Source organism: Hylobates moloch, unplaced genomic scaffold (assembly GCF_009828535.3).
Source record: "Hylobates moloch isolate HMO894 unplaced genomic scaffold, HMol_V3 SCAFFOLD_14, whole genome shotgun sequence".
Lineage (NCBI taxonomy): Eukaryota > Metazoa > Chordata > Mammalia > Primates > Hylobatidae > Hylobates > Hylobates moloch.
This window is the reverse complement of record NW_026652289.1, coordinates 57,991,185-58,006,718: the sequence shown is the minus strand read 5'-3', so window position 1 is coordinate 58,006,718 and position 15,534 is coordinate 57,991,185. Positions and strand designations below refer to the sequence as shown.

General features: G+C 37.0%; 1 protein-coding gene across 4 annotated transcripts in view; it reads right to left on the bottom strand.

Moving 5' to 3' along the window:
* Positions 1-6,369: 6,369 nt before the first annotated feature.
* UACA (uveal autoantigen with coiled-coil domains and ankyrin repeats) overlaps positions 6,370-15,534 on the bottom strand; it is a 105,580-nt gene continuing 96,415 nt past the window's right edge. For all 4 annotated transcript variants that reach the window (XM_058427758.1, XM_032175052.2, XM_032175054.2 and 1 more), the window contains 3 exons: positions 14,464-14,616; positions 9,942-10,007; positions 6,370-6,564 (listed from right to left, as the gene is read on the bottom strand). In XM_058427758.1, the coding sequence (XP_058283741.1) occupies positions 6,493-6,564; positions 9,942-10,007; positions 14,464-14,616 (291 nt within the window). In that variant the 3' untranslated portion in view covers positions 6,370-6,492. The remainder of the gene's footprint in view (positions 6,565-9,941; positions 10,008-14,463; positions 14,617-15,534) is intronic.

Below are 15,534 nucleotides of genomic sequence, written 5' to 3'. Positions count from 1 at the left end.
TTTTATCCCACGGCATGTACCCTGAGGCACTGCGTACTCCAGCTTCAGATGTGTACCAACTGATGTGCTGGCCCCATGGAGAACACCATGCCAGTTTCAGAACCAGGAATAACTGTGCTCTGCCTGACACCGTGCCTCACATATGTGATGTTTTCATCATTATATTGGCCACTAGGAAGTTCAGAGTCAAACTGAGGTCAGCCCCAGAGAAGCAGGATATTATAATGTTAAATGGCATATTTCCTGCATAACAAGCTGCTGCTTGTTTTTCCTATCCTTTTAGTATTTATCATCCCCATTCTCCTCTCCCATATTAAGAAAAAAAAAGTCAGCCATCTTAAAATCCTTTTTATAATGAGGAAGGGCAAAAATAATAAATATGCATATTGACATTTGCTTGGAAACCTAGAATATAAATTCAAGGCACTAGCTCTTTATTCTGGTTAGACATCAAATCACAATTAAATCTTCCTCAAATTCTCTGTTGTCCTGGTAACTGCTCTCTACTTAGAGAACATGGAGGGCGAGATTGCCCAAAAGGGTCTGGAAGGAGAGCAAGAGCTTATTAAGGAATTCTTTCTGATGTTCGTAACCACACAACAAGCTGTGCCAGAACGACAGCGCAGAGCTGGAGAAAAGCCCTCCTTCAGGTTATCCCAATTGCTGTGACATATTTTAGGTTCTGCTGCCGTTAAATGGCTATGTACATTATAATAATAAGATTGGCCATGGCACACCAAAAACATTGACAATAAATAGTATTTTGGATAATCAGATTGAAAATCCTCTTAAAACACATTTGACTCTAACAGCTATATTTAGACTTAGATGAACAGTGGCTGGGGGATTTTAAGTGTCAATTGGTGTGAATGAATAAAGATGGTTTTAAAGGAGCTATATTGCTTAGGGATTAAGGCCAACTGGAACAATTCACTTAAAAAAAAAAAAAAAGCCTCCACACTCAGGAGTGCAGCTCACATTTATCTGATTGAGGCAGATACACTTTAATCCTTAGGACTTGTATTGGTAGTCCTGGGATGGTTCATCTCTCTCCATTTGTACAAAGCATAAATGAGATTTTGCAACTCCTGTAAGTGAGACAATGTTTGCAGCAACAACAAAGAGGAAAAAAAATTTAAGTAGCAGTCATTTTTATTTTGGCTTAACAGATTTTCAGCAGGAAGACTCTGAATATGAATCGGCTTCATTTTTAAATCCTGAAGAAAATTTCTGAAGCAGCCCATAAGGTGCCACTTTAGTCAGAGGCAATTTAAAAAAGCCTAGAATAGCAAGAAAGAAAATCACCAAATTTGTTTGGACATTGTAGGGGGAAAAAGTTACAAATTATATTAACTCCATTCTCACATCCTCTCTGAGTCTATTTGCTTTTATACTCCTAAAACTCTTCCCCTTTTTGGAGGTAGGAATGGGGCAGGAGGCATGGTGTAAATAGTAAGAAAAACTTACATTAAGGTATTGTTAATTCCAACAATGGGATTGTGATAAGCACTTAATAAAGAGAATGGTGCAGACTTTCTTCCAGTAGGCAAGTGATTCTTCTCAAGGGTCAAATTCCACTCTCTCATTGATAATTTGAGCATTGCTAGAAAAAGTAAACACTAGAACTCCTCTCTGGGTCTTTGTTTTCATGGTCCTTAAGGACCACTGAAGAAGGCAGTTCCAAACTTAAATTCCTGACAATATATAGCATCCTTAAGAATCCTGGAAACTACTAGAAACACAGTTTTTCTAAGTGAAATATCAACAAAGGACATGTAGCTACTTGGATTTCCTGCAGGTACCACTTTTAAGGTGGGATTCACCTAGCCAGTAAGCAAGCTACTTAATGATGCATAAAACTAATTATTATAAGACTGAATCTGTTTGGTAGTTGTTCACAATGTGGAAAATCACACTTTTTCATGGCCTATTTTCTTTTAAAATGTGTGCCCCTTTCCCATCCTTAATGGGTTCTGTATATGTAAAATAAATACTCTTCGCAGCAGGACCCTGGCTTGGAGGCCTTAAAACCCAGTAAGAGTCCTGTAGTTTAATGGTCCTTAAATGCTCAACATCTTTTTCACTTAATGTAAAATCCATCTGATCTAATAGCTGTGACTGAATTATAGATATATAATTTTTTTCTATTAAATGTTAATCTTCTGACTTGGCAGAGCAATAGACGCTCTAAATTATTAAGAAGGCAATAACCTCTCTAAATTCTTTCCAGAATTCAGAATATTCCCAGGACTGCTACCTTGAAAAAAACTGCAAACTTGCTTAAAATATAAGTCAGGCCGGGCGTGGTGACTCATGCCTGTAATCTCAGCACTTTGGGAAGCTGACGTGGGTGGATCACCTGAGGTCAGGAGTTCGAAATCAGCCTGACCAAGATAGTGAAACCCCCATCTCTACTAAAAATACAAAATTAGCCAGGCATGGTGGTGCATGCCTGTAATCCCAGCTACTCGGGAGGCTGAGGCAGGAGAATCACTTGAACCCCGGAGGCAGAGGTTGCAGTGAGACGAGTCCGAACTGCTCCAGCCTACGCAACAAGAGTGAAACTCCTCAAAAAAAAAAAAAAAGCCTATTAAGTACAATTTGATGCCAAATATCAATTATAAGGGGCACTGTTTTTATTGATGTCTCTTCCATTATTTTACTGAATGGAATACATATACATATAAATTAGACTGATATATATATATATATATATATATATATATATGAACTAGAGAAGCAACCCTCATAAGTCTTGCCCTTTTTCATTTACATATGACATTTTTGTAACCTTCTCTTTTTGGTTGAATTCATTCATCATCGATGTTTGTTCATGCAGGCATAAATAATGAAAATGCCTCTAATATATAAGTGATGTCACATGCCCAATTACACTGAACACAAGCACCCTCACTGCCCAGGAGTCTTGTTGGAATGCCATCGCTGATACAGCTTGATCTTTAAAAAAAAAAAAAAAAAAAATCTGTACATTCATTACTCACTTGAGCCCAAAGGTCAATATATTCAGTAATAATCAGAAACCATGCTAAGAAGCAGGTTAATATTTACCTGGAGAGGCTGGTCTAAATAGTCCTGTTTCAAATAGCTAAGACCAAAACATGGGAAAGAACTGAATTTCCAGCAACAGTCTCAGGTTCAGTTTCCAGTTTAGTGGGGAACAACACTGAATGAAATGACAGTTGAAATGTCTATACTAATTTTCATTTCGTATTTTGTGCACAATCTATTTTATGGTGCAAATTCTGCCTTTACTCATCTAGTGCTTTTTATCCTCCCTCTGAACTTATTCATAAAACTTAGGGGCCAGGGGTAAGATCTAGGTCAGCCACATCTTTCATGTTCATCACAGGCATTCTCTTTCAAACCTGTATTTTGGTGCCAGAGGAGCTACCATTACTTTGGTGCACAGAGCCAACAAGAAGAAAAAAGATCACAAGGTTGCAGAATCCAGTGATGAAAACAGAGGCAATAAGAAGTAACTGTCTTCTACCATGGTGAAGCAGATGTCAAAAGAAGCTTGTAACCACTGCTAAGGTCTGGCACTCCTGCAAGCAGGCACTGATGTATCTAGTCACCATGAACACCAAAAACTAACTTGAAACTCTTCCCTTTTTTACTTTGAAACAAGTTGGTCAAAGACATGAACATTCAGGTAGGGTAACAAGCACATGTGTGAGAACAGTTTTTAGGTCCTTGTCATAGGAAAGCTGGTAACACCAGAGAAAAAAAATGTTCATGTTCTAAAGCTACAAGATTTTTAAAGCAGCAATGAGCCAATGCATTTATAAGAAGAGTAGAAAATTGTAAACTATAAAATCTGGTTAGGGTCAAGAGAGAAGGTTCAACTAAAAAGCCATAAAAAAGACAAAGCTAAATTCATCTGGAATTCTAGAACAATGCTGATATAGCTAAGTGATTATAGTCACCATAATATTAAAATTTAAGATGTTCAATGCATGAATATTTGATTTTATTTCAATAGACAATTATAACACTGACCCTCTATCAAAAAGAATGTGCTTTTCTGATGGGGAAGTGACAAAAAAAATAAACTACACAGAACAAGAGCAATAAAGCTTTCCAGTAAGGATTGCACTCCAATAGGAATTGACTGATTCTCTCAGAGAGCACTCATTACATCTTAGACAACATCACTCTTCTTTCCTCTTGGTCCTATGTTCAGGTCTCATAGTCTTTCTCAACACAGAATGGCAGTGGCCAGCATTGTCCATTATCTATGTTCCACTTGTTTACTAATTTAAAAGCTTTGGTCTTCAGTGTTGTAAATGCAATTTCTACCTTCAATATCAAAAGGTGAGTGAATGAGACAAGATTAGTTGAAGGAAGTACTTGATATTTTACTCCAGATAGCTGAATGAAAATGGGTATTCTCATTTGTACTTTGGAGTCCATCATTTCCTACTCCCAATGCTCTCACAGACAGTAAATAAACTAGTTTAACTTGCAAATCTTTTACAAGGATGTTCAAAAGAATATTCTAGAGAAAACTTTATTGATGGTTGAAAACAAAATAAAATACACATAAGGTTCCCTTCCCATCTCTAATGTGGAAAATAAAACACTTAATATGAATACTCAGTTTTAAACTTTGCTCTAAATTATTTATTTTATTTTATTTTTTATTTTATTTTATTTTATTTTGAGATGGAGTCTCGCTGTTGCCCAAGCTGCAGTGCAGTGGCGAGATATTGGCTCACTGCAACCTCTGCCTCCCAGGTTCAAGTGATTCTCCTGTCTTAGCCTCCTAAGTATCTGGGACTACAGGCACCTGCCACCATGCAGGGCTAATTTTTGTATTTTTAGTAGAGACGGGGCTTCACCATATTGGTCAGGCTGGTCTCGAACTCCTGACCTCAGGTGATCTACCTGCCTCGGCCTCCCAAAGTGCTGGGATTACAGGCATGAGCCACCACCCCTGGCAACTTTTTAAATTTATATTTTATTTTTTATTGAAATAGGTGGCCCAAAACTTGTGAAACAGAACTCATGCTGAAGGACAACATTAAACATAATAATTAAAGAAACAGATATTGCTTATGTAAACCGTATAAAGAATTAAAAATAAATCCAATTCTGACTTTCAATGTTGTTTCAACACTGAAAAAATATGATGGCTTATTCTTTGGTATGAGAAGTCATTTTGATGGTACTTTTACCCTATTAAACAAAAATGGGACTTAAAAATCTGGTTCAGGATGTTAAAAGATTATTGCTAAGGCAAATTTTGCAATTTGAGAAAACCTAACTGCAATGATCTATTTATTCAGTTATTTGTTAATACTCAAATTAGTAATTTTCACTCTGAATGGTAAATAAAATGTTAATAAAAAATAACAAGACATATAAACTTTCCCTAATGAGATGCAGTTAATAAAAATGGTTGTTTACTTCAGAGTATTTACTATAAACATGTCCACTTATGTTATTTTATTGCTATCTATATACTCTTTCAGTTTACTGTATTACTGCACTTTTCTCTAAAACTTTAAAAATCTGTTATCTAAAATCAATTCTCTAATGCTAATTTTGCAGGAAAACTGTATTTCACATTATTAATCTCATTAATATAACTTTCCTATAAATAAGCATGAAACATTTGGAGGATGCATCTATAATGAGTGCTTGGTTACTATAGTAGCAAATGTCAAACTAATTGCTAAAAAAAGTCTACAGGTTTTCACACTTTGAAAAATCTAGTATATCATTTATCATTATTCTCTAATACTGTGGCAAGAATAGTCACCACAAGTAAAAATTAAGATACTGTTGTAGAGATTAAGGCAATTTTATTATAAATTCCTGATATATTCCACCCCTGCCTGTTCTTAATCTAAATGTAATTTAGCACCACAAACCATTTATGAAAATAAATTTATTTTAAAAGGCATAAAAGTTATTAGTGTAAAAAGAAAAAAAATCTATACCTACAAAAAAGGCCAAAGACACTAATGAAGTTACCTCAATAAAGATACTGTAATATGTAACTTGGCCAGCCAAGTTACAAAACATTCCTCACAACTGTATTATGTCTCAAGGTTCTGAGGATCTGAAAGGTCTTTTGATCCACCTAGAAGTGGCCACCAACCAAATTAATTTCTCTGAAAGACATCTTTAAGCAATTATTTCAGCCTAACCTCGCTTCATATGGACTCACTCAGATGGCTCATGTTTTATTAGGGACTCGAAGGTTTAAAAATATATCGTCAATCCAGGGCAAAGTTATGTTGTTTGCCTATTTGTAAAATTAACACATACAGAAAATAAGATTCGAACTGATATTGAAAAAGACCAACATATTCATCTAATTAAAAAAAAAAAACCTACCAATGGAACAAAATATATTTTATTTTAATTATACCGGCACAGTAAGGCCCAGAAAGACCATGGAGTTGCACAAAGAACGTTCAGCACCAGCAAGATAAAACAGATACTGGCAGTCAGTGCTAACTGCTAGCACACGAGCCCCTGCCGCATTTGTATGATCTGGAGCAGAGCCTCCTGAACATCTTCATCCATGTGACCCTTCGGAGAAAGAAGAAAGAGGAGTATTATTTTATGTCATCTTTGTTTACATAAGAATTCTAAAGATAAAGCTTTTACAGAGCATAACTAGTCAGTGATTCATCAAATGCTAAATCCTCATCATTGTGTTTTTTTTTGTTTTTTTTTGTTGTTGTTTTTTTTTTGAGACAGAGTCTCGCTCTGTCGCCCAGGCTGGAGTGCAGTGGCGCAATCTCGGCTCAACTGCAAGCTCCGCCTCCCAGGTTCGCGCCATTCTCCTGCCTCAGCCTCTCCGAGTAGCTGGGACTACAGGCGCCCACCACCACGCCCGGCTAATTTTTTTGTATTTTTAGTAGAGACGGGGTTTCACCGTGGTCTCGATCTCCTGACCTCGTGATCCGCTTGCCTCGGCCTCCCAGAGTGCTGGGATTACAAGCGTGAGCCACCACGCCCGGCCCATCATTGTGATTTCTAAAGGAATTACTGGAAAAGGGAGTACAGCCCTATCATGAAAATAAGGTCAATTAATAAGGAGTGCACGGCCGGGCATTGTGGCTCATGCCTGCAATCCCAGCACTTTGGGAGGCCGAGGTGGGTGGATCATTTGAGGTCAGGAGTTTGAGACCAGCCTGGCCAACATGGCGAAACCCTGTCTCTAGTAAAAATATAAAAATTAGCCGGGTGTGGTGGCACACGTCTGTAATCCCTGCTACTCGGGAGGCTGAGACAGGAGAATCGCTGGAACCTGGCAGGCAGAGGTTGCAGTGAACCAAGATTGTGGTACTGCACTCCAGCCTGGGTGACACGGCGAGACCCCATCTGAAAAAAAAAGACTAGTGCACAACAGCTGCTCTAACTTCCATTACCAGAAAACAAATGGATAAACCTCCCTCTTTCTCTTTTTTAATAACAGCCTTGGATGATAGGGGCAGCATAAGTTATAAATGAGCAAAGTAAACTACAAGGAAATCTGTTGTTGTTGCTGTTGAGGTTTTTGTTTTGTTTTGTTTTTAGAAAACTAACTGAAGGCTGAACATGGTGGCTCACACCTGCAATCCCAGCACGTTGGGAGGCCAAGGTGGGAGGATCACTTGAGGCCAGGAGTTTAAGACCAGCCTAGACAATACAGTGAGACTCTGTCTCAAAAACTTAAAAAAAAAAAAAATTAGCTGGGTGTGGTGGCATGTGCCTGTAGTTCCAGCTACTTGGGAGGTTGAGGGAAGATGATCACTTGAGCCCAAGAGTTGAGGCTGTATGAGCCATGATTGTGCCACTGCACTCCAGCCTGGATGACACAGCAAGACTCTGTCTCCTAAAAAATTTAAAATTTAAGTAATTGATTTAAAAAACCCCTATTTATGTTTTTACATAAATGAGATCATATAATATATATTATTTTATAACTTGCTTTTGTATGTAGTGTCATAGAAATCTTCCCCTTGAGCTACCCAATTATTTTAAATTATTGTATAATATCCACTGCATGGACGTATTGCATTTCTTTACCTATTCCCCTAATGATGGACATTTAAGGTATTTCCAATATTAATGGAAAGATAACTAGAGAAGAAATTGCTGGGTCAAAAAGCAGTCTCAATTTTTAATTCTGTTAAGTACTACAAAATTTCCCTCTATAGAGATTATAACAATCTGTACTACCATCAGTGGAGTAAACATGCCCATTTCCCATACACTCTGGCTAACACGATAGACTATAATCTTGTGTAATATTGCCAGTCCCACAAGTGAAAAATGGTATATTCTTATTCATTTGCATCTCCCCCATTACTGATGAAACCAAGTATCTTTTTTACATGCATGTTAGCCATTTATATTTTTAAAAAATACTTTAAACTTAAAATGGTGGCACGAGTTGATTAAATGCAACTCAATATGGTGGGCTTATTACAATACCACACCCCCTCCCAACACACACACATTTTTTTCCTGGAGTACTTTTGTCCTGGAGTAGGTTTCAGCACAATACTTCCTATTAATATGAAAAGTTTTGCTTCCAAAATCTGTTTCTATAACAGCAGGATGTTTACATTTCAAACATTAGCCATAGTTGACTGAACTGAATTTCTTAGTTAACTTTATGATGCCAGAAGGCAAGACTATTTCTGATGCCAATTGCTTTTGCTATGTTTCATTAGGACACAGTAGAAAATAATTTCAAATTCCGGAAGTGCATATTATATAAAGTGGAAAGGCTTGTTATTTTGCTGTATTTTTCATTAAGAGCAAGCTCTTCCTCTCACGGCCAATACTAGTGAGTTTCTCAGCCTCTCTAATATAGATTTTCTACTATTTCCCCACTTGAACTTCCTATTCACTGTCCCTCAATAATCTTCTCTAATAATTGCAATAAACTTTAAAATTCTAGTTTATCTCTCATTTGCTCAAAAGAGAGGAGCTAAGATCCCCTGTTCTATCATATCATTCATTCTTTTACACTAGTTTCCCCTCCATTTCCTATAGAATAGGCAGGTCTATTGATTTTAAGAATTTGATATCATAAAGTATCTTTCTTTTTATTTTTTATCTAGTTCTCTTTTTAAAATTGATCTTTTTTTGAAGCAGAACATTTCTCTCAATATCCATCTTTCCCTTCTTCTTTGTCTTTTGCTTGTTTTTATAGTGTGGCCTAACATACTTCAAATCCAAATAATTCCCAGGATCTCTGTCATTCTAAAATTTATTTCTTTTAGTACATTTTATTCCTGAAAAAAATCTATTCTGAGAATTTTGGAGATGCTGTTCACGGGGTTTCTACAGGAAATTAAGCATAGTATCCTTTATATGTTAATCATTTCTTAGCATGATTTTAACAATAACTTTCTCAGTACACTCCTAAAAAAGGGAATTCATAATATTATTATTCATAATATTATTCCTTAATTATTCCTTGGCTTTACCAAGCCAAGTTAAGGCTTGGTAAATAATTACTATCAATTCTCTCTTAACAGATCATTTTGTCTTTAATTACTACAATCCCATACACATAACACCCTGCTTGTCACTTTTGTACTTTTCTAGTATTCAAAGCCGTTCCCACTCTCCTCTTAGATGACAGCCACGTGTGGATGTCAAGGCATTATCTCCAGCTAGCCACACCATTAATGTGTGCTACCATCACATGTTACCAAGCTGTCTATAAACTGAGTGACAAGCAGATGGAGACAATACTAAATTTAAGATGTTGTGTTGCCATATAGCTTTGTAAATTTTTCTGGGAGATCCACAAACAATGATTAAAAGAAAAATAATTATTTTTAAATAAGCATATGGAGTGTAGCTACTTTAAATTAACATCAATTACTTTCACATAAATTTATTTGAAAATAAAAAATAATTATCTCTAAAGCAAGATTCTTTCCAAAGAAGTAGTTCTTTACCTGTGCAGCACTAAGAAGGTGTGTCCGATAAATTGCAATTACTTCTTGATGCTGTCTGTCAGCATCCTAAAAATGTGGAAAGATGGGCAGATGAGAATATCAGCGTTCACATTTCCAAACTTTGGACAATGCTCAGGCTTCATGCTACAAAACTGTTATTATTATTAAGGCGATCCTGCTACTTCTAACAGCAAACTACCTTGGACCTACCAGATGCAGAATTCCAAAATATAACAATATTAAACTTCTCTAATGAATGTGTGGCTAATGACAGTAATGCTAAGTAATGCTACTTTCCCTAAGTAGCATTACTTAATAATTTCCCTAACATGAAATTATTGCTTTAGTTCACATCTAGTGCCATGAACTTCTGCAGACACTTATCACATGTTTGGATTATTGCAAACGCTTCCCATCCTGTCTTGCTATCTCCACACAGTATTCCTTACCATGCCTCTGAGACTAAGGTACTTCTTTCCTCACATCACTTTTGGCTCAAAAACCTTGAGTGACACTTCTTTACATACATGAGAGAATCCAAATTCATCAGTTTGGTTCTCAATGACTTCCACAGTTTGGCTTCAAACATTAGCTTTCAAATACAGCAGTCCCCTCTTATTGGCAGTTTTGCGATCGGCGGTTTCACTTTCTCTATTTCAGTTGCCCATGGTATAATACAATAAGATATTTTGAGATATAGAGAGAGACCACATTCACATAACTTTTATTACAATATATTGTTATAATTGCTCTATTTTATTATGTTGTTATTAATCTCTTACTGTGCCCAATTTATAAATTACACTTTATCACAGGTATGTGTATATGGGGGGAAAACATAGCTTATATAGGGTTCAGCAGGTCCTATCCATGGTTTCAGGCATCCACTGGGGGTCTTGGAACATACCCTCGTGGATAAGAGGGGGACTACTCTACAGGCAGGGCTTTTACTGCCCTCTGGCCATGCCACTTGTATTCCATTGCCATGCTTTTTTTACACTATTTTCTTTGGATGGAAGAGCCTCTACTTTCCTTTCAACTACCAAAATAGCATCTACTTTATAAGTTCAAGCCAGGTACTCCCTTCTTTAAAACTAGCTTCTACCACACCACCAATCTTTCCTTCCTGGAAAGCCCTATCACTTAGAATCTGCATTCTCAATTCTATACTTGACATCTCTCATCTTGTGATTTTACTTTTTATGAATCTGTATTTTGCCTCTCTAACTACCCAGAACTTCTTGGGGACAGGAATGGCATACTTTCTTTATCCCTGCTTAGCACAGTGTCATGAACACAATAAACAATAAACAAATATTTCCAATTATTAAAGGGACAATATACTCTTTGGATAAGATCCAAATCCACAATTTGCCATCCTTAATCTGTAGGCCTACAGTGTTAAAAAATAAACACTAAAAAAAAAAAAAAACCTTTCTTCTATTAAAAAATAACTCAAACAATTCTATGAAATAGGGAAACATCAGCAACAATTCACATGTGACTGGGCCATTTTACTTAGCATTTCAATGTGTATTAGTGCATAATTAAAAGCATAGTCCCAGATACTCAGGAAGCTGAGGCAGTAGGATCACTTGAGCCCAGCAGATCAGCCTATAGAAAGATCCCATTGGAGACGAGCCTAAACAACATAGCAAGACCTCATCTTTTGACAAAATTCAACAACGCTTCATGCTAAAAACTCTCAATAAATTAGGTATTGATGGGACGTATCTCAAAATAATAAGAGCTATCTATGACAAACCCACAGCCAGTATCATACTGAAGGGCAAAAACTGGAAGCATTCCCTTTGAAAACTGGCACAAGACAGGGATGCCCTCTCTCACCACTCCTATTCAACATAGTGTTGGAAGTTCTGGCCAGGGCAATCAGGCAGGAGAAGGAAATAAAAGGTATTCAATTAGGAAAAGAGGAAGTCCAATTGTCCCTGTTTGCAGATGACATGATTGTATATCTAGAAAACCCCATCATCTCAGCCCAAAATCTCCTTAAGCTGATAAGCAACTTCAGCAAAGTCTCAGGATACAAAATCAATGTGCAAAAATCACAAGCATTTTTATACTACCAATAACAGACAAACAGAGAGCCAAATCATGAGTGAACTCCCATTCACAATTGCTTCAAAGAGAATACCTAGAAATCCAACTTACAAGGGATCTGAAAGACCTCTTCATGGAGAACTACAAACCATTGCTCAATGAAATGAAAGAGGATACAAACAAATGGAAGAACATTCCATGCTCATGGGTAGGAAGAATCAATATTGTGAAAATGGCCATACTGCCCAAGGTAATTTACAGATTCAATGCCATCCCCATCAAGCTACCAATGACTTTCTTCACAGAATTTTTGGAAAAAACTACTTTAAACTTCATATGGAACCAAAAAAGAGCCTGCATTGCCAAGACAATCCTAAGCCAAAAGAACAAAGCTGGAGGCATCACGCTACCTGATTTCAAACTATACTACAAGGCAACAGTAACCAAAACAGCATGGTACTGGTACCAAAACAGAGATACAGACCATTGGAACAGAACAGAGCCCTCAGAAATAATGCCACATATCTACAACCATCTGATCTTTGACAAACCTGACAAAAACAAGAAATGGGGAAAGGATTCCCTATTTAATAAATGGTGCTGGGAAAACTGGCTAGCCATATGTAGAAAGCTGAAACTGGATCCCTTCCTTACACCTTATACAAAAATTAATTCAAGATGGATTCAAGACTTAAATGTTAGACCTAAAACCATAAAAACCCTAGAAGAAAATAAAGGCAATACCATTCAAGACATAGGCATGGGCAAGGACTTCATGTCTAAAACACCAAAAGCAATGGCAACAAAAGCCAAAATTGACAAATGGGATCTAATTAAACTAAAGAGCTTCTGCACAGTAAAAGAAACTACCATCAGAGTGAACAGGCAACCTACAGAATGGGAGAAAATTTTTGCAACCTACTCATCTGACAAAGGGCTAATATCCAGAATCTACAATGAACTCAAACAAATTTACAAGAAAAAAACAAATAACCCCATCAACAAGTGGGCGAAGGATATGAACAGACACTTCTCAAAAGAAGACATTTATGCAGCCAAAAAACACATGCAAAAATGCTCATCATCACTGCCCATCAGAGAAATGCAAATCAAAACCACAATGAGATACCATCTCACACCAGTTAGAATGGCGATCATTAAAAAGTCAGGAAACAACAGGTGCTGGAGAGGATGTGGAGAAATAGGAACACTTTTACACTGTTGGTGGGACTGTAAACTAGTTCAACTATTGTGGCAGTCAGTGTGGCGATTCCTCAGGGATCTGGAACTAGAAATACCATTTGACCCAGCCATCCCATTACTGGGTATATACCCAAAGGATTATAAATCATGCTGCTATAAAGACACATGCACACGTATGTTTATTGTGGCACTATTCACAATAGCAAGGACTTGGAACCAACCCAAATGTCCAACAATGATAGACTGGATTAAGAAAATGTGGCACATATACACCATGGAATACTATGCAGCCATAAAAAATGATGAGTTCGTGTCCTTTGTAGGGACATGGATGAAGCTGGAAACCATCATTCTCAGCAAACTATAGCAAGGACAAAAAACCAAACACCACATGTTCTCACTCATAGGTGGGAATTGAACAATGAGAACACATGGACACAGGAAGGGGAACATCACACACTAGGGCCTGTTGTGGGGTGTGGGGAGGAGGGAGGGATAGCATTAGGAGATATACCTAATGTTAAATGACGAGTTAATGGGTGCAGCACACCAACACGGCACATGTATACAAATGTAACAAACCCGCACATTGTGCACATGTACCCTAAAACTTAAAGTATAATTTTAAAAATGTAAACAAGTAATTAGTTATTATTCTGTTTTCTGGATGAGAAAACCAAGAGTTAAAGGGAATGTCCCTTGCCACTTCCTTGTAAGTGGCAGGACTTAGACCAGACCTTCCAACTTTAGCTTCTAAATCCAGGCACTTATCCTTCTATATAAGGTATAAAACCATAGGAATGCCTCTTTATTCACAAAGATAAAAGATTATTTTAAAACCTCCTTTAGTTTAGTGGACCAATATTTTAGAGAGTACACTGCAATGAGAAAGATGCTGGATCTGGAGTCAGCCAGTTCCAGGTTTATACCCCAGCTGAATGACCCCAGGCATCAAATACTTTATTCTTTGTTTCCTTAAGAATTAAATGGAGGGAATAAACCTGCTTTGTGAGATCGTGATGAAGATAAAGTTTATAGATAAAGTATGTAAAATGTTTGATGTGGTGCCTGGTGTACAGTAGGCATCAAATAAGTATTATTACACCACCAGTATAAGTAACTTTTCGTATATAAAAACAATTACATTCTTGGATCCGAACATAGCTACAGATCACTTTAATTTCTAAATGAGCCTTACAAACTAACTACAAGGAGCCAGCACATATTCACGCAAAGCCCCGTGTGCCTGGTTACTCACAGCCAGCTGTTGCTCCAGAGATTTCACTTGGTGCTGCAGAGTGTCAATCAGCTGGCTCTGCCTCTTGGTGGGGTTCCCACTTGTGTAGGTGAGTTGGGAAAGGCCATTGAGTGCCTGTTTTAGTCTTTCCACATCATTAAGCAGTTCAGTTATCTTTAAAAAAAAAAAGTTGTAGGAGAAACATATTATTCACTTATCATGTACAATGAACATCTTTGTACAGAAATCATTCCTTTTTGGAGACACAAGCTTTATCTTTATACACCAGAAAATTGAGGTATGAATACTGCCAAGATGGTTACCAACGATGTATACAATATGTAATTTATAATTAAATCCCTCTCCAGAAATTCTTTACAAAAGCAATACCAAATTAAGAATAAATATTACATATATCCTAAGATGCGAGTATAAACATAGTCTTACTTTTAGCTAATATATAAGCATCTATGAAGGCACATGAACTATCTTCCAGGTAACATATGGAACACAGGAAGGGAAGGGGGATTCCCAGCAACAAAGTGTGAAAAGTAAAAGGGTGTGGCCCGTGTAAGTCTAGGATTAACATATGTTCTTTTGTCCTTTCAAGGTTGTATTATTTAAGACCACTTTGTTGTCGAGAAGAAAAAAAACAAGGAGAAGGCTGTTTATAGGAATAGGAAGTGCCTAGAAACATAGCATTTTTCCCCCCTGCTTTAAAGTCAGACAGTCGACTTGTATGAGCTTGGCTAATTTCCTTTACTTTTCTGAGCCTTAGATTCCACATTGGTGAAAGGTGGACAATCTTTCAGAGTTAAGAAAATCAGGTTGGGCACAGTGGCTCACACCTATAATCCCAACACTTTGGGAGGCTAAGGCAAGAAGATTGTTTAAACTCAGGAATTCAAGACCAGCCTAGGCAATATAGCAAGACTCCATCTCCTCCCCCACAAAATTTTTTATTGAAAAATAATAATAGAAAAAAACAAAGAAAATCAAATGCAATTATATGCACATGCTCAATAAATGGCAACAAGTACATATTAATAATTAGCTCTTACATATTACTATATATATCCATAGCTACCTTCT